Genomic DNA, 24,586 nt, shown 5'->3' with positions numbered 1-24,586 from the left:
AAAACCACAATGAGGTACCATCTCAAGCCAGTCAGGATGGCTGCTATCAAAAAGTCTACAAACAATAAATGCTGGAGAGGGTGCAGAGAAAAGGGAACCCTCTTACAATGTTGGTGGGGATGCAAACTAGTAGAGTCACTATGGAGAACAGTGTGGAGATTTCTCAGAAAACTGGAAATAGAACTGCCATATGATCCAGCAATCCTACTCCTGGGCATACACACCGAGGAAACCAGAATTGAAAGAGACACGTGTACCCCAATGTTCATTGCAGCACTGTTTATAATAGCCAGGACATGGAAGCAACCTAGATGTCCATCCACAGATGAACGGATAAGAAAGCAGTGGTACATATACACAATAGAATATTACTCAGCCATTAAAAAGAATGCATTTGAGTCAGTTCTAACAAGGTGGATGAAAGTGGGGCCTATAGAGTGAAGTAAGTCAGAAAGAAAAACAACAATACAGTATACTAATGCATATATATGGAATTTAGAAAGATGATAACAATGACCCTATATGTGAGACAGCAAAAGAGACACAGATGTAAAGAACAGTCTTTTGGACTCTGTAGGAGAAGGCAAGGGTGGGATGATTTGAGAGCATAGCATTGAAGAATGTATATTATCATATGTGAAACAAATTGCCAGTCCAGGTTCGATGCATGAGACAGGGTGCTCAGGGCTGGTGCACTGGGATGAACCTGAGGCATGGGACGGGAAGGGAGGTGGAGGGGGGTTCAGGATGGGGAACACATGTACACCCATGGCTGATTCATGTCAATGTAGGCAAAACCACTACAATATTGTAATTAGCCTCCAATCTTTTTTTAAACTAAAAAAACAATTTTTTAAGGGAAAGGCTACCCACTCCAGTATTCTGACCTAAGATTTCCAGGTTCATTTGGAAAAGCAATAGACTAACTTAAGAGATGCTGAATTAAAATGCACAAGAGGGTTGAGTCCTCATGATAAAATCAAATGATACTGCTACCCAGTATTTGTGTATGAAAATGTAGTAGTCAACACATTAAGATTTATTTTAAGTCATATTTATTCACTTTGTATGAAATCAGGAATTCTTCTGGTATTGCTTCATATATGTTTTCTGGTTAGGTTATTTAGAGACCAAGAAAAATGAATTATAAAACCTCCATTTTCATCAATGTACCTCTTAAACTGTACCCACTTTCTCCCAATATCCCAAGCAGGATATCAAGGATTACTGCCTGTTTCAGATTCTAATAACTGCTTCCCATTTAGTATCCTGATTTCCCAGAACCATTAGAAATGAAATGTTTTTACCTAATGTTTAAAGATTACCTGCCATCAAGTATGCTCTACCATAATTCAGGAAGTACATTGTAAAAAAAAAAATTGATTTTTCTTTAAAATTTTTCAAGAAAAGGAGCTATTTGATTTTAAATAGCTCTGTAATCTTTATGGAATCTTAAAAGAATTTTTTAAAACTTTTCTTTCCTTATTGTTAAGAATAGTCTAACTAAAACATCCCCCCTGTGAAAGTGACTAGAGCCTTGGAGACCTGGTCATCCTTAATGGATCAATAAAACATTTCATCACTGTTAATGATGTTAACAGTGTTTTTGTTAATAATTTTCAATACTACTTGGTGGAACAGAGGGGAATGTTTTGACTGAATAGATTTTGTGGCTTTGAAATGGTTCTCACCTTCTTCACTATATAAGGTTGAAGGGGCATAAGAATTTATCATTTATTTTCATAATTTTTCCTTGAAAATTAAAAGAAAAAAGATTCTGCAAAGGACAAGGTCTTCCAACTCTCTGTCAACTATGGTTATTCTTTCTTCTTCATTAGGAGAATAAGTTAACAGTGGCTGACAACAACATACTGCATTTTTAGGCTAATTGAATAATTTTAGCATTTTAATAAAAATGAAGTATAGTATACTCTTAAAGAGATGCTTCCCATTTTAAAAATTAGGTTCACCCCCCAGGATACACGAAAATGCAAGCATGACATATATTCATCATCACATACTGAAAGTCTCCATACTATGTAATAAAATTACAAGAAATAATATTTTCACAGTGATGGATCCTGTCCACAAGCAGACTTTATGCTTCATAACACCATTCATTCATCTAGTGATATAAAATCCTTCTTATTGTTACAGAAAACTCATGGTACTTTAAAATGCTATATTAAAATTTCTTAAGATTGTCTTATTTCCTTAACCTGAGTAAGTCATTGGTTATAAATCTGTCTTTAATAGATGACAGTAGATGTCCCTTTCCTTTTTATCTATCCACTGGGAAATGCTCAAAAATTCCCTACAAAGTTTTAGAATATGCAACAGTTGGCATTTATTCCTAAGTCTAATGCTTGAGATGGGAAGGATGCTATTCTATTTTTTAATCCATTAGAATAATCTAATTAACATATATAGACTAAGGTTATAAAGATAAAAATATATACATACATAGATGTACACAGCAGTGAAGTGAATGTCAACAAATTGAATACCTTAATTCCAATTAATTACAATATGAGGAGCTGAGGGTCAGAGAGGTTGATTCCCAAGGTATTACAGCTGGTAAGTAGAGAAAATATCTTTTTGGTCACATACAATCAGACACATCCTAATAACCATCACTTGCTTTCCTTTATTAAATTGAGGTTAAATGAGTTATTAAATATTTAAATAAAATTAAGCTTCCCTGGTGGTTCAGACAGTAAAGAGTCTGCCTGCAATACAGGATACTCAGGTTCAATTCCTGGGTCGGGAAGATCTCCTGGAGGAGGGCATGGCAACCCACTCCAGTATTCCTGCCTGGAGAATTCTGTGGACAGAGGAGCCTCGCAGGCTACAGTCCATGGGGTCACAAAAGCGTCAGACATGACTGACAGACTAACACTCTCACAAGTGATCTAAATGATAGTAAATTACCTACTGTGTGTGGCTGATGAGAAAAGCATACTGGCTGTTTGCCTTTAGAGTTTATGCTACTGTGTGCTCAAGACAATTTCCCAGGTGTTCAGTGGGAATGTACTAGATTTCAGGCAAGGTCCCAAGAGCACAGTCTTCTACATGCATACAATACACAAACACACACATGAACCAAAACTGGCTATCAGTTTAGTGGACACAAAGAGCTCTAATTCATCGTGAATAAAAGAGTAAACATGTTAAGGAAGTCAACTGTTAACCTATTTTAATAATATCCAGATATTTATCAAAAAAAACCTAAAATATCACACATTTTAAATCAACATATGCTAACATTTATATAAAAAGGGAGGCAGCAAAAGAATTTAAGTAGCTTTTACATACAACAAATGTCTCCAGGACAAAGAAAAGAAAAAAATGTAAACGTTAATAGTGATGATTTATTTAGAAAATAATAGAATGAGAAATTGAATAGCTGGGGAATAACTGCAGGAGGGAGATTTCTCACTCTATGTATACCGATTTTGATGTTTGAAGTACCTGATTATGCTATTCAGAAATTAATGAAGATTGTTGTGTTTAAAGTCAGGAAATATAAAAAGATTCCGTTAATATTGGTCATTGAACAAAACAAAATTACATGAGAATGCAGCAAAATAAGGCTTAGATCTTACACTTAGGTTGCTGAATAACTAGGGTGAAAACATTCACTTTTTCATTCATTAAAATAGTGAAGTCCATGTGTCGCTCAAGGTTATTGTGAGACACAGGAAAGGCAATCTTAAGTTCTTCTACATGATAAAATTTACAGATACACCCTATATCCTTTAGTTCTCATCATTTTTCACTAACAAAAAAGTAGACATAAGATACCATGTAAAAGACACTAAAATTAGCTATGTCTAGTTTTAAAGCTGGCTTCGTATATTACACAAACGGAAGTACACATTTGGACATGGGAGAAACATTTTTCTTTCTTAAAATATTTGAGTAAACATTATTACTCATGGTTAATAATTTCAAGGTAAACTTCACTTGTCATGGAACATACAGAAGACGGGAACCGTGCTCTTCTCACACTGCCTCATGCACAACAGGCGTGCACTAAACACTCAGGCAGCTGTGTAGCAGAGGATTCAAGAGCAAGCGCTCCAGAGGCAGACAGTGAGCATTCAGATTTCTGTTCCGCCACTCTGGTTCTCGGAAATCTTCTAATCCTCCAAACTGCAGCTTCTCAGTTGCAAAACTAGAATAAAAGCAGTATCTATGACATAGAATTATGGTCTGTGGCCCTAGTCTAACTACTTTACCACTGGATCTCACAATTTCCCCATTTTTAACATAAGGATGATGGTACAAACTTGCAGAGTTCTAAAGGGGATTATTACTGTTAACTACCAGTAAAACTACTAGTACTACTATTTTCTGTGGAAAAGAATCAAATATGATGTACTGATCAACCACACATAGCAAATTATGGCCTCGTTTTGATAAAGGAAACACCTGATACTTATTATAATATATATGACTGTATGTGACTAATAGATAGCTTCCCTAATTACTAGCTGTGCTACCTTGGAAATCTCTTCAAACTCCAAACCATAGCTTCTCATATGCAAAACTGGAATAAAAGTAATAACTATCACATAGAGTTATGGTGAGGATAAAATGAGATATAGGCACTTGACCACTGTATGGGATTTATGAATAGTACTCAAAACTTTAGCCTCTGTCAGGGACAATAAAAATGCCAATAATTTTATTACTAAAACTATTTTCCTTTTATAATTCTAAATTTACTTTGTAACTTTGTTATATCATGAACTTATTAATGCCAAATTCAGACTTAAATTGAAGAAAGTAAGGGAAACCACTAGGCCATTCAGGTATGACCTAAATAAAATCCCTTACAATTATAAAGGAGAAGTAACAAATAGATTCAAGGGATTAGATATGATAGACATAGTGCCTGAAGAACTATGGATGGAGGTTCATAACACTGTACAGGGGGCTGTGATCAAGACCATCCCCAAGAAAAAGAAATTCAAAAAGGCAAAATGGGTGTAGGAGGGGGCCTTACAAATAGCTGAGAAAAGAGGAGAAGCAAAGGACAAAGGAGGAAAAGAAAGACATACCCGTTTGAATGCAGAGTTCCAAAGAATAGCAAGGAGAGATTAGAAAGCCTTCCTAAGTGAACAATATAAAGAAACAGAGGAAAACAATAGAATGGGAAAGACTAGAGATCTCTTGAAGAAGGAAATAGCAAGCAAAACTGGAGACACCAAGGAAACATTTCATGCAAAGACGGGCACAATAAAGGACAGAAATGGTATGGACCTAAAAGAAGCAGAAGATATTAAGAAGAGGTGGCAAGAACACACAGAAGAACTATACGAAAAAGACCTTAATGACCCAGATAACCACGATGGTGTGATCACTCACCTAGAGCTAAACATCCTGGAATGTGAAGTCAAGTAGGCCTTAGGAAGCATCACTACGAACAAAACTAGTGGAGGTGATGGAATTCCAGCTGAGCTATTTCAAATTCTAAAAGATGATGCTGTGAAAGTGCTACACTCAATATGCCAGCAAATTTGGAAAACTCAGCAGTGCCCACAGGACTGGAAAAGGTCAGTTTTCATTCCAATCCCAAAAATAGGCAATGCCAAAGAATGTTCAAACTACCACACAATTGCACTCATTTCACACAGTAGCAAAGTAATGTTCAAAATTCTCCAAGCTAGGCTTCAACAGTATCTGAACTGAGAACTTGCAGATGTTCAAGCTGGATTTAGAAAAGGCAGAGGAAGCAGCGATCAAATTGCCAACATACACTGGGATCATTGAAAAAGCAAGAGAGTTTCAGAAAAGTATCTACTTTTCCTTCATTGTCTACGTTACAGTCTTTGTGTGTATCACAACAAACTGTGGAAAATTCTTAAAGAGATGGGAATATCAGACCACCTTACCTGCCTCCTGAGAAACCTGCATGCAGGTCAGGAAGCAACAGTTAGAACCAGACATGGAACAACGGACTGACTCCAAACTGGGAAAGGAGTATGTTAAGGATATATATTGTCACCTTGCTTATTTAACTTCTATGCAGAGTACATCATGAAAAATGCAAGGCTGGATGAAGCACAGATTCAAGCTGGAATCAAGACTTCTGGGAGAAATATCAATAACCTGAGATATGCAGATGATATCAAACTTCTTTGTACATAATACAAAAATACTCACCTAAATTTAAATCTTTTTTTTTTTTCCACTCAGATAAGAAAACAGAGGGTTGGTTAAGGTAAATGTCTGGACCCATGTGTAGGAGATCATTCTCTCCTGAGATTCTCAATCCCACATCTATGTTTATTTCCTCCCAACCCTACCGCTTCACTTTCATAAAGGCCTCATTTCCTCTTGGCCCAAATACCAGTTCTCAAGAAAGAGCATACCAAGTTATCATGGAATTTCAAATCAATACAGTTATACATATATCATGACCACCGTCTACTCAGTCTTAAAGTTAAAAGACCAAAGGGAATCATGGTGGAATTCAGTCAGATATCTTCAGACAGATGAGATGAGCTACCCCTGGACTGCCAGTCAGGAAAGTGAGTGACAAGAGAAGGAAACAGGATACATCTTAAAGCAGACTGTGTGAGTGGTTGTGGTATCCCTTACCTCCAAAGGGCAGCTCTGAAAGCAGCCATTTTCCAAGAACCACTTCCATTATGCAACTTGCTTTTTTTGTTTGTTTGCTTGCTTGTTGCTTAGTCGGTCGTGTCTGACTCTCATGACCCCGTGGACTATAGCCCACCAGGTTCCTCTGTCCATGGGATTTCTCAGGCAAGAATATTTGAGTGGGTTGCCATTTTCTTCTTCCAGGGGAACTTCCCAACCCAGGGACTGGACCCATGTCTCTTGGATCTTGATCTGAACTTTATTTTGCTAAATCCTCAAGAATGGTTTTTCACCTCCCTGTGTGCAATTATTCTATTAAATACTTCATCTTCTCCACAGAGAGCTATTTGAAATTATCAAACTGTTCTCTCCCATCCTTCAAAAACACCTGGACCAATTTGTCGGGACAAACCTGACTAACAGCACTGGCTGACTGGCTGCATTCCAGAACTTTGCTGTTGATAAATCAGGTCTGACATTCAAGCTGCAAAGGGCTTGTAAAAAGCTATGATAATATTGCTTAAGAAGTTGGTTGAAACATCAACTATAGACCTGGACTGCATCATTTTTGTGAGGCTGGGGTTGATAAGGTTTTAGGAAACTTGGAAATGTGCCCATCTTTATAGTGTTAGACTGAGGCATTTGTAATCAACCCACATAAGGATTATACAACTCCAGGAGAATGTATCTTTCTTGGACTTAAAATTTACTCTCGATATAGATCCAAAGTAATTATTAGATGTTACTTGTAGAAGATAGGTAAGTGGCAAAAAAAAGTCTGTCTGCTATAAAAGATAACCACCAAGGTTATAATTTAAATGCCCTACTGGATATTAACCAGTTTTGGATCTAAGTTTGCAGATTTTGTATGCCATTTATTTCCTGAGTCTCTTCCTCATATGCTTTTCAAACTAGCTTTCCCATCTTGATGGTTTCTTTATTCGTAAGTTAAATTCTTGACATATGTTCCCTATACATTCATATGAGAAGCCAGGATTTCTTACTTGACAGGGATCAGTGCTGCTTCACAGATCATATATAATCTATAGTCTATCTTCCCATTCTCTGTCACTTCATCTGAGAAATAAAAAATAGCAGAAAATCGAGGTTTCACCCAACCATTACACTCATGTCTACCTGTTCCTTGATGCTTCCAGATAGGATCAATATATAATAGATTTAATCTTATTAAACTTACTGCCTAGAAAAAAAAAAATTAAAAGAAAAAAACCTAAACCAGCTGGAACCTTCCCCTGTTAATTCTCACCCACTTATACTGCATCTGACAGCAACACAGACAAACAGACAAGGCTTCTATGATCCCATGATGGAGTAAGTCTCCTACCAACTCCCAAACTGGAAGAGAGGACCTCTGATTACTAAACTACTCAGGTTGCTAAATTCACCAATGGGTACGACCTTGAACAAGTTAGCCTGTTCTCTGTTGTCTTGTCAGTAAATCAGGTAACACAATCACCATAGTTAGTTCTAAGAACCTTTTAAAAGAATTCTATCTGTAATATGGGAAAAAGTGAAAGAAAAATAAATTATATTGTTTAAAACTCTCAGTCAGAAATAGGGACACACAGCACTTGCTACTAATAAATACCATCTACAGATTTTACGCTGGCAATCTAGTAGTTCCCATGTTCAGGTCATATAATATGAAACTGCAGCAGTCCTATGAGAATGGATATTTTCTCCTCAAAAATTGGCTTTAAATGTAATTTAGCAGATATTAATGATAGTGGTTCCATGCTATCATATTTACTTAATTTTTATCATATATATAGCCTCTTGGTACTTTGTGACCTGTCTGAAACACCTTTTCTAGTTACATAGAGACTCATTCTGGAGTTTATATAATAATCATGGGCTTGTTACACTGCATAGCTCCAAACCAGCAATTTTATACCATGATGCTTTTGTCCTGGATTTCCCCTTAACTAAAACTGTCTTGTGTGACCAATAAGCAATACGAAGCTGACATTTCTGAGCCCAAACAGCTAATCCTAGATTGTATTTACCTATTTTCAAATATTTGCACCATCTGTGATTCTATATTAGTTTTTTTAGATTTGCCATTACAGCTCTCAGCTCTGAATAGGAATGCAACAGCATTCCAAATGTAGAATGGATCATAAGCATGAGTAGGATTTTTAACCATGGAATGAAGGGGAAAAAGTCAGAAAAGGCAAATCCATACTCAGTTCTCCGCCTTCAGAATGCAAACATTGTTGATTTTTCTGCATTTATAAAGAATCCAAAAATAAATGGATATTTTACTAACCAAAACCTAATCCATATTTGCTTTGGAGCCAAGTTGAACCCATATAATCTCCATGTAAAAAAAAAAAATCTCAATATTAAATGTGCTCTGAAGTTTAGTCAAAGTAACAGAGAAAAGAGATGAAGCCAGAGCCTCCAATCTATCTGAAGCCTGATTCCCCATCCCTTTGCCTCTGGTACTTGTTGTTCAACACTCAGTCGTGTCCAACTCTTTGTAACCCCATGAACTGCAGTACACCAGGCTTCCCTGTCCTTCTCTACCTCCCGGGGTTTGCTCTCACTCATGTCCACTGAGTCAATGATGCCATCCAACCATCTCATCTTCTGTCACCCCCTTCTCCTCCTGCCCTCAGTCTTTTCCAACATCCGGATCTTTTCCAAAGAGTTGGTTCTTCACATCAGGTGGCCAAAGTATTGGAGTTTCAGAATCAGTCCTTCCCATGAATATTCAGAGCTGATTTCCTTTAGGATGGACTGGTTTGATCTCCTTGCTGTCCAAGGGACTCTCAAGAGTCTTCTCCAGCATCCAATATTCATTAACAACAATACAAGCACAGCCATTTTCATCATCCCCTGGTTAATAAACCTATCTTATTGCTAATCTTCAGAAGAATTCTGCAAGGTAAGCATCATAACATTTTCAGATGAAATATTAAATTCAGAGAGACTGGGTAACTTGCTCAAACTAGTAAGTAGAGTTTAAATGAGGTTGTGGCTTCCCAGGTGGCTCTGTGGTAAAGAACCCACCTGCTAATGCAGGGAACACAGGAGATGTGGGTTCTATCCCTGGGCTGGGAAGATCCCCTGGAGGAGGAAATGGCAACCTGCTGTAGTTTTCCTGCCTGGAGAATCCCATGGACAGAGGAGCCTGGTGGGCTATAGTCTATGGAGTCACAAAGATGAGCAAGCATGACATCATCAAATGAATAGAAAGCCATTGTTCTTTCCACTAACAAGAATTTTGTGTGACTCAAAACTATTTCCTATATATTTAGCATATAAAAGTTCCTCTGATCTAGTACTGAAACTGGGGACACTGACAAAATTAGTACATCCTCTTGAAATGGTTCTGTTTTCCAAGAACTACAGCAAATCAGAAGCCTGTTGTTTCTACTAACTTCCAAAGAAAGCTCTAAAATTCACCTTGATGCTTTCAAGAGTACCTAGGTACATCCCTCCATTCACAAGAAGAGACTCATCCAATCACTTGTCTATTCATCATTGAATTGCAATTTCAAATGCTGAGTATAAAGATCAATGGGTCCTCTTTTATGCTGAGGAGAAGAGGAGAGGTCTAAGAATGCTCATGTCTTCATGTATGGTGAGAGTTGCTATCATTTCCTTAGAACAGTGCACCTCACAGCTTATTTTCGTGATGGCTTTATGGCATTGGGGTGATCTCTTGCCACAGCTAGTTGGAGAAGATGCTTATGTGGTTCCATGGTTTTGTGACCAGGTGCCAAGGGCCTAAAGACCACTGGCCTAGAACGAGCACATCACAATGGAGAAACCAAGAAATATCAAGAGTTTTGCCTACAGATTCAAAGCCTTTAAGAGCGTTAATTTAAAAAACAAATTTTACTCTGATGTCAAATGCTAAGGAAGGTGTCTGTGCCACCAAAAATTCACCAGAGACTATATCAATAGCTGACTCTGGTGGCATGACACGAAAAATGGGTATAAGTGAAAGACCCCAAATCAAGTACTGCTTCCAATTCTAGACACTCACCTCTACATTGACTGTCTCCTGATTTGAAAACAAAGACAAGAAGAGTTTCTCAAAATGTTACCATTTGTGACTTTATGGCTATTTGATGGAAGAATCCGGAAAAGCAAGGTCACTATGGACGTTGCAGTTGTCTAGACTCAAGGAATCAGTCTTGGAAAGAAACTGGATTTCAGAAATATAGAAAGGCAGAAAAAACTGGATTTGGATTTAGAGATGGCACAGATGCAAAGGGAAACATAGGAATCAAAGGGACCATCCTGTAACACAACAAGCCCTGATTCTGTGTGCAAACAGACATTTGTAAGGAGTGACAGATGCAAAAGAAACCACCCAGAATGCCACTCTGGCACTAATGTTGGGTAAACCGCATTTACAGTAATTATGAGGGTGAGTCTCTTCATTTCAGCTCCAGGTTCAATTCACACCTATCTATCACTGCCAACATGACTTGTCAAGAAATGAAAACCACTTAATTCATAGGATCAGGGAAAAGGAACAACTTTATGAAGAATTATGAAGAATATAGCTTCAAAATATGCTTTCTTTATATCTTAAAAACACTCTTTATAGAATTCTAAGAAGCAGCAAACAGTGAAATGCACAGTCTTTTTCCTTAAAATCTCTAAAAGCTAATGGAGTAGATGGAAAATCTATTCATAAATTCATAAATCCCAGGAAATGTAAATTACATGCCAACCTAGCCAAACAAATGACCTATTTCTACATTTGAGACATTCTTCATGAATTTCAGATTTTTCTTTGTGAAAAGATAGTTTTGACCTCTATTCCAAAGGTATCTTGATTCCTAATACTGTATTCTGTGTCTAAGTGGGAAGAATCATTATGCAAGTTCATAAAACACTTATTTAAAGGGTTGTTTTGTTAAAAAAAAAAAAAAGAAGAAGCTCTAGCACTTGTTTAAAAATATGTGAAATGGAAAAAAAAAAGTCTTGCATTCATTAGTGCATATTAAAACCTTTCCTGGAGGTGAGATGTGATTAATGGAATCATGAGTATCAGAATTTTCACTTACTCAATTACTCTTGCAAAAAGTAAAACCACATATCAATAACAGAAAAGGCCCATTTCTACCTTGTATAAGCCTTATTAATGCAACTTTGAGTGGTCTCTCTGGCCCATTATTTGAAAATAAATTGCAAGAGAGCTTACCATTCAGGTTCTCAATAATATACCTCAGATTTGTCATATTTAGGTTTTCAGAGCAGAGGCTTTCATACGGAATAAAAAAATCGAATCTGTATTTAGATCTTAAAAGGGGGTTGGGGATAAAAATAATAAAATAGCTTGTTTCCTCACTTTTCTTCATTTGCTATCTTGTAACCTGATACATAGGTTTTTGCATTGACCTGAGAAAAATCAGTAAGTATGACAAATTACAATAATATTCAAGTCAGATAACATACAACTTGGCTGGAGAATATATAGATGACTTGATTTGGCTCTCCCAGATCAGAAGTCAGTTTTGATTATGCACTTTTCTTAAATTTCAACTCAACATGTCATCAGTTCCCACATGCAAAGAATTTCTAAGGAAATTCAGTCATTTCTGAAAACCAAACTTCTGGAAAGAGAATATTAAACCATGATCACTTCAAAGAAGATCCTAAACAGGTTAGCAGCTGATAATAGTTACAAATCAATCAGGTTGTTACAAATTTTTACCGAATGCCTTATAATAAACCAACTGTAAAATACTTAGCATAGGAAGATCATTAGTGTGAGTGTGTGTATGACCCTTTGGAATAGAGCCCACCAAGCTCTTCTGTCCACGAGATTCTCCAGGCAAGAATACTGGAATGGGTTGCCGTGCCCTCTTCCAGGGGATCTTCCCAACCCAAGAATCAAATGCACACCTCCTGCATTGCAGGTGGGTTCTTTACCCATGAGCCACCTGGGAAGCCCACGGTAATGTATACAAACACACATACACACACACACACACACACACACACACACACACACGTATATGTTTAGTATTTTCATTAATGTAAATGCAAAATTACCCTTGCAGAAAAACACAATAATCTTCTCAGATCGTTTAGACACACAGTAGCAGTAAGAATAAAAATAGAGGGTTGACCAGCAAAGGTCATCCAGGCTTTTCCATAAGCTGTTACCGGAAAATCTGAGGAAACTTCCTGGCCTACCCAATATGTACTAAGTTTTACCCTGGGACAGAAGTTAAACAAGCCCCTTCATATGGATTGTCTCTAATCCTTGCCACTTTCTCCCCATCCCCTTCCTTTAAAGATGAAGAACAGATTTCAGAGGGGTTAAATCATTTGCCCTACATTGCACAGCAAATGGCAAAAGAAAGATTCAGTCTGAAATCTGTTGGACTCTGTTTTCAACCATACCTCATGCTACCTTCTTCTCCAAAATATAATTAATCTGAGAATCATTTGGCAATTCCAAAATATATTGCAGAAGATGCTGTTCTGGTTAGTGGGAAAAGCATATTATCTGAAAATTGCTTTAAAAATTATTAACGCTTTAACAATTCTGAAATAAACCATGGGATGAACAAACTTGAAAAGAAAATGAAAGTCATTTTCTATTATGTAGAAGACATTACCAGGAGTGCTGTTAACATCAATTACAGTTTGAAATAAAATGTTTTTTTTTTCTGTCAGCTTCGGATACAAGCCAGTTTTCTGTATTTGGTCTGGCAGTTGGGTGTTGTATTTATCATCACATACGAATATGTCCGAAACCTTGGAAATTTAGGGCAGTTTAAGGAAAATGATGAATAATAGATGAAGTCTCTCTTAAATGTCCCATTCTCCCCCACTGAGCCTACTCCCCAGCTTCCTCTCTTATCCTGGAAATGACAAGCCTTCTTTTAGTGAATACGTAATAAATGATAAGAATGTCTGCCAGGTAGGGGGATGGTAGGTACACAACTTTAAAAGCCTTGGAAAACATATGTTGTCTAGATGGAGAAAAGTAAAGGAGATTGGCCATTGCCAAAAATCTTGTGGACCAGGTCAAGCACAAATTTTAACACAAGACTGAGCTGGGAATAATCAATACTGAACTATATGACTTCTCAAGGAGAGGCAGCATACACTTTTCATTGAAGTATTTCTAACTTTACATGAAGATGTGCTTATGAAGAAGTTTATGTTTCCTCCACTGTTTACTTTTGCTCTTTTGGAGCTTTTACAGGTCTTCAAGTGGGGAGAGCTCCACCCTTTCCTGGTTGACATATATCTTACTACATATCCCCGTTAAAATGTTTCAGCAAGATACTAACTTGATTAGAACCCACAGTCACTCAGTAAGTATGAAAATACATGGAGGTAATTTTAATAGTCAGACATCAAAAATGTTGTGTATATTTAAATACTGCATAGGAATAGCTGTGGGAAAAAAAAAAATGTGTGTAAAAATCTTTCAAATTATCTGAGCCCAATACAGGGTTACTTAGTCTCACTCCCAATGATAGTAGGCACACCCACCCTAGGCTCCTCAGGGAACTCCACTTGCAATGCGCATTCTCCTGTTCCAAAATTGAAGTCTCATCTCCTGAGATATTTCTGTAAGCCACACCCCTCTTTTCTCTTTCTCCATGCTAATTACCAACATAAATGCATTGAAAACAATATGTATGTTCAGCAGCTAATTCCTCTGTTAGTGAGACTTAACCAATGTTTACTTTCAGCATGGCCTCTTAGAGAGTAGGACAGTAAAGAAGTAAGGTTTTATTTTTTTTTTATTTGTTTAATTTTATTTGAAGGATAACTGCCTTACAGTATTGCATTGGTTTCTACCAAACATCAACATGAATCAGCCATAGGTTTACCCATGTCCCCTCCCACTTGAACATACCTTCTACCTCCCTCTCCATCCCACTCCTCTAGGTTATTACTGAGTCCTGGTTTGAGTTTTCTGAGTCATTCAGCAAATTCCCATTGGCTATCTGTTATACATGTGGTAATGAATGTTTCCATGCAACTCTCTCTACACATCCCACCCTCTCCTTCTTCCACCCCAACCAAGCCATGTCCATAAGTCTGTCCTCGACATCTGTGTCTCCACTGCTGCCTTGCAAATAGGTTCATCAGTACCCTCTTTCTAGATTCCATATATGTGCATTAATATACAATAATTGTTTTTCTCTTTCTGACTTACTTCACTCTGTATAATAGGCTCTAGGTTCATCCACCTCATTAAGACTGACTCAAATGTGTTCCTTTTTATGGCTCAGTAATATTCCATTGTATATATGTACCATAGCTTCTTTATCCATTCATCTGTCGATGGACATCTCAGTTGCTTCCATGTCCTAGGTATTGTTAATACAGCTTCAATGAACATTTGGGTGCATGCATCTTTTTCAATTTTGGTAGAGAAGGGAGTTTACATTGAGTGGAAATAAGGATGTTACAGAATATCGTAAAGTCTGCATTTCTGCCAACTCAATGCCTAACTCAATAATATTTACTACATCATTAAAATATTTTTATGCATGTGAAAACTCATATGTAATCATATACAGGTGTATTAATTAATGCAATATTCTGGAAAATGCTAAAATGATACAGCAGCTGTACGTGACTCAATGATCCTCTAAGTTTCTGCCTCCCTCGGTTCCTATTCCCAAACTATACATTTAATGAAAGCACTTGGCATGAGATAAGCATTATTCAAAAGCTTTTACTTATTATTTCATTCAGTCCTTACAACAATCAGGTAGAGGATCTATAGCCACCTCCAATCACAGATGAAATACAGAAAATGACTTATCTTGATCCCCAAAACACAGTAATGACTATCAGAGCTGAGATATGCATTTGAATCTCAGCTTTCCAGTGCATAACATATAGACAGTGGCAAATAAATACTCCGGTAGATGGCACAAAAACTCACAGTCCTAGTTGCAGCATTCCAGCTTTGTGGCGGTGCTAATGGTAAAGAACCTGCCCGCAATGCAGGAGATACAAGATGTAAGTTCAACCCCTGGGTTGGGAAGATCACCTGGAGGAGGGCATAGCAACCCACTCCAGTATTCTTGCCTGGAGAATCCCATGGACAGAGGAGCCTGGAGGCTATAGTCCATAGGGTCGCAAAGAGTCAGACACAGCTGAAGAACTTAGCATGCCATGTATGCTACATGATAACCTATAAATAAATTTAAAATATGCCTATAAGTACTAAAAGTCTAAAACATAATATAATCATAAATGGTTCAAGAAACCAAAGTTTGGAAATAATTTTAATTTTACTTAGACTGGGAAAAATTGGTTCCAGTGTTTTGTTTCCAATACAATGCTCTTCATAAGATAATGCAGCATTAATATTTAATAATATAATTTTCTTTAACTTGTTTTTATATACTTTAATCTGTCTTAAATGTGTAATTCGCTCAGTCCTTGAAGTAAACAGAGAGATCAGAAGCTTATAAGCAAGGAACGTTTTGTGGTGTGTTCTAAACTCAGCAGATAAAATGTTATATATATTTGCAGTAAGACATATATATATATATAATATATGTAATAAGAAATTAAGGGATGATAGGAAATGTATATAATATCTCCTAAGTTATGGATGGCATCACTGATTCAATGGACAAGAACTTGGGCAAACTCCGGGAGATGGTGAGAGACAGAGAGGCCTGGCATGCTGCAGTCCATGGGGTCAAAAAGAGTCTAATATAACTTGGTGACTGAACAACAAGTTATAAAAACATCTGCATAGCACCTGTATCCAATGTCTTTTATAGCCAAATGATATAGAATTCTTCCACCAATACGATACTATGTATTTTATATTGAATGTTGAGAAGTAATACATTTTCTATTAAAGTTTCTTAACATGATCTCTAAAAGCTTTCTTTGAAGTTCTGTGTTAAAAACAATATAAACTAAATTATGAGATGTTTATGTATTAGGGAAACATGGAACAATAACTTTTTTATGAATTCATTAAGTATTCATTTGAAATTTTTAATCAGGTGTGCTAGACCAAAGTTGAAGTAAAAATACTGGATCCTAATTTCCTTGTGAAAACTTTAGGTTAATATCACCTAAAAGTCAAAAGTACCCTAATATTTTACAAAAGGCATTTTATGTATTATCTATTTAACTCCAATTTTGTTCATGAACCATTTCATTAATAGGCTGCTATGTAAGAGAGTAAGAGAGTGGATTTCTACTAGGTTGAGTTTTACGGTTGTTGTTGATTTTTATGCATAACTAATGCTGCTTCTGCAGCCAAACAGTTGTTTATAAAAATACACTTTTTAGTCATACTTCAGAAGGTAAGGTTATCGTTTTTTCTTGTTTAATTTCTTTGTTTGTTTGTTTGCTTTTTTGTTGTTGGGTTTGGTTTTTTGGAGCTTAGAGAACTGTCAAACATTTTAGGAAATATTTTTACCCATTGGACTCAGCAGAAGGGTGCCACCTGGTGGCAACGTGAGCAAACTCTAAACCAGGTCTAACTATAGAAAGGAACTTGTTTAAGAAACCCTGAAAGTCTTATCACTACCAAGGGCAAATGATAGAAATTTTTTTTTTAAGTTCCTATGTACTTATCAGGATATATATGGTTTTATATTATTTTTAGAGATACTAACCTAATTTTTCAATTTCAAGATTTATTATTTACGTTTACAGTTGAAGAGTTAGACACAACCTTTTCCCATTTTATATTCAAGGTAAATTTGTACACATGCATGCATACATAATATTTGCAATTCTTCTACATTATGCCAGTAGAAGGGTGTTGAACTGTAATTGTGTAAAGGTTAGAAGATGGAGCTTTAGACTTAAAAGAGCTTATTTTTTTAAATGCCATAGACTAGGACTATGTCTCATCTCCACCACTTATGAAGACAAGGTTGATCAAGTTGTTCAGTTACTTGAGAGAATCCTCTGTTTTCTCATCCCTAAACTAGGAATAATGACAAAACCTAACTTTCAAAAAGTGTCAGCTTTGAGGATCAAGTAGAAAAATGCATTCAGTGAGGGCTACCTTATCAACCCAGAGGACAGTACTCAGCACATGGCAAGCACACAGGAAGTGATTTCCAAATCTAATAATAAGTTACAACTAGCCACTCAAGATTATGTATTCCCTGATGTAAAATGGATATTGATTACGTTAAGTGGGAATGACTGCTTCTACCCATAGCTAAGCGTTTATTTTTAGACATTTTGTAAATGTGGAGTGTTATGAAAACAACAGAAGTAACTGCTGTAAACATTTATTTAATCAATGAAGCTTTAAAGGCAAGACTACTGAGATGATAAAAAAATATCTCCAATGATTCAGAACAGTAATAAAAATATGCAGTCCCTGTTATTCTTGTTGCAGCTGCTCCCAGAGGAGCGGCTACGTCTGGTCATGGCACCCTATACTAGAAGACAGTAGTAGATAAGATGTAATAGGGATGTTGAACTCTCTAAAAGGCCACAACAGCAAGCAAATTATGTAGTTCATAACCATCTCTCTAAGAAGAAAGACTCTGGTCTTCCATGATGCTGTTGGTGAAAATGGGTGTTTGATGGCCTCTGGACAAGGCATCTTTGAGGTTTCATAATAATCACTATCACAAAAAGTGAAAGGCCTTTCTGGCAATATTCAAAAACTTAAATCACTCAAAATCAACACCTAGCAAGTGACTTACTGGAACACATCCCCTATTTAACCATTAAGTAGGATATCATAAAGCTACATTTTTAGATAAATTTGTGAATCTTTTTTTTTTCCCAGAAATATTGCAGAAATTTGAACAATCGACCCTGTCTATATGGAGGTATTATATCTAGGACCACATGACAGTTACCTAACAACTGCAGAATTAAATCACAATGACTAATACTACTAATAAAAAACCTAGAATCTTAAAAGAAATAGTTTAAGCTATCACAGAAATTGTCCACATCATCTGCTCATCATTTTGTATGTCAAGCTTTAGACAAAGAATAGACTACACATAGGTATTTTCTGGGATTGCCTGGAAAACTCCCAGTGGGATGCTGCCATGTATACTTCAGTCTTCCTTTCCTTTCCCTTGAGAAATCAATCTCTTTCATTTTAACTCAAGTGTAATATGCATACCATTGACATTGTAAAATCATGTCAGTGCTCAGAAAGGCACTTAAAAAAACTCAATTAAAACAAGACTTCTACAAATGGCCACTCCCTGACTATTCGAAGTGTGCATAAGCAAAAACACACACCAACAATGGATTCAAGCTTGAGTCTCTGTCTTCATGTGAATTTTAAGTACCAGATTAGTTCTGACAGAAGGCTTTGCTGTGGATATACAGCTTGTTCACTATTTACATAAACATTTTCAGCTTCTGTATCCTCTTCTTCTTCCTCCCCACCTCCACCATCACTGAACTGTTTGCAGAGCCTCAAGTAACCAGCTGGTGTCACAGATTAGTGAGTAAAGATTTCATGTGGAGACTCTCACCTGACTAATCATTCTTATTGGTAGTATCATTCCAAGTGCAGTAGAGAGGCTCAGTGGCTTGTTAATGAAATTTAAGAGCTGTCAGCCTGAAAGAGGATGTTAAATCCATGCTCCTCTCCTGAAATTATTTTTATAATCAGTTAACCAGTTGCTACCTTGTGATGTGTGCTGGAGGGAGCAGGGAAAAGAGATACAAGGAGAAAGGATAAGTTATATACATGTTTTAATATTTTCATACTTTTCTCAGGGTAAGGAGCAAAAAGAATAGTTTAAGAAAACAACTGCTTTATAAAAACTGTGTCATCCCTCTCAGTAAAGGGAGGGGGCTTTAAGTCTTTTGAGTAATCCTCACCATCTATGTGAAACATATGTGAGCAAAACGAGAAGGGGAGGGAAGGGCGAAAGAGAGGCCACGAGCCAGGAGCGACAACCAGGACTAGAATATTAATAACGGCAGCCCTGGAGTCGCCCCCTCTGCCTCCCGCCACTCTGAGCCGACAGCTCGCCTTCACTAACTCCTCAATGCTTAGAATATGCGAAGAGCCGAGCCCTCCTGTAGCCTCGCTGTCTGCACCCACTTCGTCCACTTCTAGCAAGGAGCTCGAAGTGTCTCCGCCAGAAATGCTTTGAGAGACCTTCAATAGTGCACTCGGGGCAGAGACCACCTCTGGACCCCGGCGCCTCCGTCGTCCAGCTCCGTGGTGACCGGCAGACCTAAGTGTAGCCCTCTTGGTTCAGACCCTCTAAAGGGGTAATCGTGACAGCATCACCTGCCGGCTCACACAGCCTCCCTCCTCTTGGCCAGGGCAGCTCGGCGCTCCCGACCCTCCAACTTTGGGAAAAGGCGACACCGAACTCACGAGTCACCCCAACCCAGGGACAGAGACGAGACAGAGATTCACCGTATGGTTATGCTACAGATTCCTAAAGACCGAAACAAAACGGGGTGGCCAGAGAGGAAAGACAGAAAACGGACTAAAATTACCCTCAGCCAGCACAGCGCACCTCCTCTTCTCTGCAGAAACAACACATCTGGACTCAACAAATCACTAAAGCCAGCATCTTCCCAGTTCCACCTAATCATGCCTTTTCGCTCCAAGCTCCGTTCCAAGCAGACAACAGATGCGTGGTACACCCACTTCCCCCATTTTGCGCTCCCGCCCCCCCAACCCCCGGCCACCCCGTCCCGGTCTCCTCAAAGGAAAACAGAAAGGAAAGGAAAAACTCTGATGGCCTAAAGGTCATCTGCCTACTCGGGTAAGCTTTGGTCTCAGCTACGTGAAAACAGGGTTCGAACCCAGCAAGTGGAAGCCTCCAGGAGAGCAGCAATTCCTCCAACGTGCCTCGGTAGGAGCCAAGAGGTCCCCATTTCTTGGCCCCGGCCACCTCTCCCTCCGTCGGGGGCCCGCCCGCGGGGTCGCCCAGGCCACGCCAGCCTTTACCTCGCGGCCCCCTTCCCCGCGGCTCTCCACCTTGCGCATCCTCTCGCCCGGCCCCGGAGCGCACTCGGAGGCTCTAACTTCCTGCAGAGTCCATGGAGGAGCTGAGGAGAGCCTGGAACTGGGGCGGGGGTGGATGGGGAGAAGGAGGCGTGGGAGCCGAGCCCGGGCGGAGGGGCGGGGGCCGCGCGGGCGGGAGCCTCCCTTCCTGGGAGGGCCTGGCCGCAGCTGCCAGCTCTCACCTGGTCCGCCGGCTGCGCCGGGCTCGCCCTGGCCCCCGGGGTGGGCTGTTGCTCCTGCTTCATGGCGGTCATCGCCCGCGGCCCGCGGCGGCGCTCACTTCCTCGCGGGCACTTCAGACTCGGGGACCGTCACTTGGCAGGGATCGCATGTCACAGGCTCCCGAGGCTCTCCGAATTGGCGGAAGGCAAAGCGGCGGCGACGGGGTGGGGGGAGGGCAGCGATGGGGAGGGGAAGAGGAGCGGCAGCAGGCGAGCTCCCCCTTGCAGGACCCCTCCTTCGGCCACCGCAGACCCTCTAACTCCCCACTCCCCCCGCCCCCCACCTCCACCCCGCTACCCCAAAGCGCAGACGGCCTGGGAGAGCCGACACCGCCAAGTGCCAAGTTAGTGGAGCGGCCAGCGCTGGAGCGTGGTCTCGCAGTCCCGGAGGAGCCCGGCTCGCCTTCCACCGCAGTCTGCGCCCCCCGCCAGCCCCCGGGGGCGCCCCGCGCCGAGCTCAGCGCGCCAGGTGGAGCAGCCGGGAGCCGCGCGCCAGCATCTCTGGAGCAACTGCAAAGCGGCCGAGAGCACTGCGCCTGGCGCGAGCTCCCCACAAGCGCGGCGGAGGCTGCCCGGCTCCGCGGGTCCCCTCACCCCCGCCCGCCCCCCGCGGGCTCCTGCTAAAACCCGGAGAAGCGGAGCGCGCGCCTGCAAAGCCCTCGGCGGCTCCTGCGCTGTTACTGGGCATGCTCCAGCGCTCCGAGGAGCCAGCGGGCAGAGGGGTCCTGGCGGTCCGGAGCCCCATCCCGGGCACCAGCACCTATCGGGACCCCAGAGGTGGTCGTGGACTGATTATGACCGGTCTTCTGATTTGAGTCAACAGACGGGGATCCTTTAGCCTCCAGCCTGGATTCCCCGGCTAGTTGGTTAATAATGCCAGTGGAATTCCTAAAGGTTGAATAAAATAATGATACTCTGGTATTCATACTTTTCTCTCTCTCTCTCTTTCTCTGGACACGAAGACAAATCCTCACATTTTAAGCCCCTTTACACCGTACCCTTCCTCAACACACCTCTCTCCCTTCCAAAGTTTACGTTGTAGTGAGTACTGGGAGCCTGGACCATGCATGCAAAACATTGAGTCAATCTAGCTTTTTGGAGCCGAATCCCTGTGGATATAATAAACCCAAGTGCGCCAGCTTCATCCAAACGCTCTAGCACGCGGATTTCCCGGGATGGTGGAAAGGACCCACCCAGAGCAGGTGGGCAACAATAGGCCCCCGAGTCTCAAGCACTGGTTGTTGAGATTTCTCGCCGGAGACTGGAAGAGAGGAGTCAACTATCTGGTACTTCAGGGTTCAGCAGACAAGCTGTGAGGTTTCCGCAGAAGGGACCTAGAAAATGCGTGGGGGAGGGGAGAGGAGTCGCCTGGAATCCTATTTTATTAGCTAAGGACCAACTCCATCCTTGTCTGAGTTACTTAGTCCAAGAACAAGCCACCTCCTAGCAAACTCAAGAGATGACCCTGGGTTTGATCCCTGATGGGGGGCAGATCCTTTGGAGTAGGAAATCGCGACCTGCTCCAGAATTCTTGCCTGGAAAATTCCACGGACAGAGCAGCCTGGCAGGCTACAGTCCATGGTGTCGCAAATAGTCAACACTTGAGCGCGCACGCACACATACATACACACAGCTGAGGAAATGTTGTAGGATAAAACAATGTTTTTATCCTGCCTTGTTGGTTCCTAAGGTCTGCACTGTCACACTTGTCCTAAGCATTAATTATAACAATAGTGCCTTTAAGATATACTTTTTATTTTTTTTTTAAGACAGCCAGGTTCACCAAATTTGAGTAGATTGGAGAATAAAATGACTTTCTCTACAGAGAAAAGTAGTATTTGAATGGAGAGGAAAGTTGCTTTTCAAAAACAGGTAATAAAGGACATATTATGAGTGATCTATTAGAGTGTGTTAGACCATTTTAATAGGAATAATTCTGCTAGTTGTAAAAGTGCAAAACAAAATTTTTAATGAAACAGTAGTAAAATAGCTATTGGGCAATTTAGCCTTTAAATCTGACAATACAGATTTTCCCTTACATATAATGTTTTGGGAGAAAGGGTGCTCTATTATTCAAAAAGTGTTTTTGTCCTTATATTTTGCTCTTCTGTTCATTATTTCGATGTTTCATCCTTTGCATTTGTTTCTATATTGAACAACTGACTTGCAGGAATTGAGTTATATACAAAGATTTCTGCCACATAGGACAAGGGAGTTATCCTAATTCTACTTAAGATTACTTATTTGATTGAATTAAGCTGTTCAATTTGCATCCATTATCAGTATTCACTATAAAATCCACTTGGGTCACAATTCAAGACATAAATTGTATGTTTCATGTATAATGTGCATTTGTGTGCATACATCATATTTTAAAGGAAAGCTTCTTTGATTTAATTTGAGTCTTTGTCTTTTTGGTGGGTCTTTATCTAGTCTGGAGATGCAGAGGGTAAACCATCTGCCTATAATGCGGGAGACCTGGGTTCAATCCCTAGCTCGGGAAGATCTCCTGGAGAAGGAAATGGCAACCCACTCCAGTATTCTTGCCTGTAAAATCCCATGGACGGAGGAGCCTGGTGGGCTACAGTCCATGGGACCGCAAAGAGTCAGACACGACTGAGCCCAAGCTAAGAGGATTATTTTACAGCTGCTGGGATCTAAGTTAAGGGCATTAATTAAAACTTAATCACAGATAAACTGGGCTTCCTGGTGGCTCAGACAGAAGAGAATTTGCCTGCAAGGCAGCAGACCTGGGTTTGATCCCCTAGGTTGGGAAGAACGCCACCGACGGAGGAGCCTGGCAGGCTACGCTCAAGGAAGTCACAAAGACATGACTAAGCACAGCACAGGTAAACTAATGTCTCCAACTTGATTAACTCTATTTTTTGAAATGTGATGTCCTTGAATTACAGCATAGGATTTTCTACTTTATTCCTTATTGAAGAAAAAATTCCACTGGTCAAGAAAAAAAAAAGGCTTATATTCTGAGAGAATGTCTGAAGCTGAGTGTTGTATGGTTTCTGATTACGTTATCATATAAAGACATAAAACACTAATTTACAATCAAACATCTACAAAGTTTTAAAACTACTCAGTTAGATATAAGGCTAGTGCAGTGTAGACAAGAGGACCTGTACCAGACTAGGTGTGATCATATTGTAGTTCTTGCCCTAGTCTCATGCCCTAGTTCATGCATGAAGGTATAGGCAGAAGTAATTCTGAAAGGGATGAGGATACCAGACCACCTGACCAGCCTCCTGAGAAATCTGTATGCAGGTCAAGAAGCAACAGTTAGAACTGGACATGGAACAACAGACTGGTTCCAAATAGGAAAAGGAGTACATCAAGGCTGTATATTGTCACCCTGCTTATTTAACTCATATGCAAAGTACACCATGAGAAATGCTGGGATTGAAGAAGCACAAGCTGAAACATCAATAACCTCAGATATGCAGATGACACAACCCTTATGGCAGAAAGTGAAGAGGAACTAAAAAGCCTCTTGCTGAAAGTGAAAGAGGAGAGTGAAAAAGTTGGCTTAAAACTCAACATTCAGAAAATGAAGATCATGGCATCTGGTCCCATCACTTCATGGCAAATACATGGGGAAACAATAGAAACAGTGAGAGACTATTTTTTTGGCCTTCAAAATCACTCCAGGTGGTGACTGCATCCGTGATATTAAAAGACGCTTGCTCCTTGGAAGAAAAGCTATGACCCACCTAGACAGCATATTAAAAAGCAGAGACATTACTTTGCCAACAAAGGTCCATCTAGTCAAAGTTATGGTTTT

General features: G+C 39.8%; 1 protein-coding gene across 4 annotated transcripts in view; it reads right to left on the bottom strand.

Moving 5' to 3' along the window:
- Positions 1 to 24,586, bottom strand: part of DPP10 (dipeptidyl peptidase like 10) — a 1,494,592-nt gene that overhangs the window by 696,865 nt on the left and 773,141 nt on the right. Inside the window, exon 1 of one of the 4 annotated variants that reach the window (XM_070476306.1) lies at positions 20,755 to 21,402. The exons of 1 other annotated variant lie outside the window; for it this stretch is intronic. In XM_070476306.1, the coding sequence (XP_070332407.1) occupies positions 20,755 to 20,826 (72 nt within the window). In that variant the 5' untranslated portion in view covers positions 20,827 to 21,402. Of the gene's footprint in view, positions 1 to 20,058; positions 20,269 to 20,515; positions 20,621 to 20,754; positions 21,403 to 24,586 lie in introns of those variants that run through there. 2 more of the 4 variants (XM_020892274.2, XM_070476305.1) reach the window with 2 other exon arrangements.

The sequence above is a fragment of the Odocoileus virginianus genome, chromosome 13 (assembly GCF_023699985.2).
Source record: "Odocoileus virginianus isolate 20LAN1187 ecotype Illinois chromosome 13, Ovbor_1.2, whole genome shotgun sequence".
In the NCBI taxonomy this organism is placed as follows: Eukaryota; Metazoa; Chordata; class Mammalia; order Artiodactyla; family Cervidae; genus Odocoileus; species Odocoileus virginianus.
This window is presented reverse-complemented; position numbering and strand designations above follow the sequence as displayed.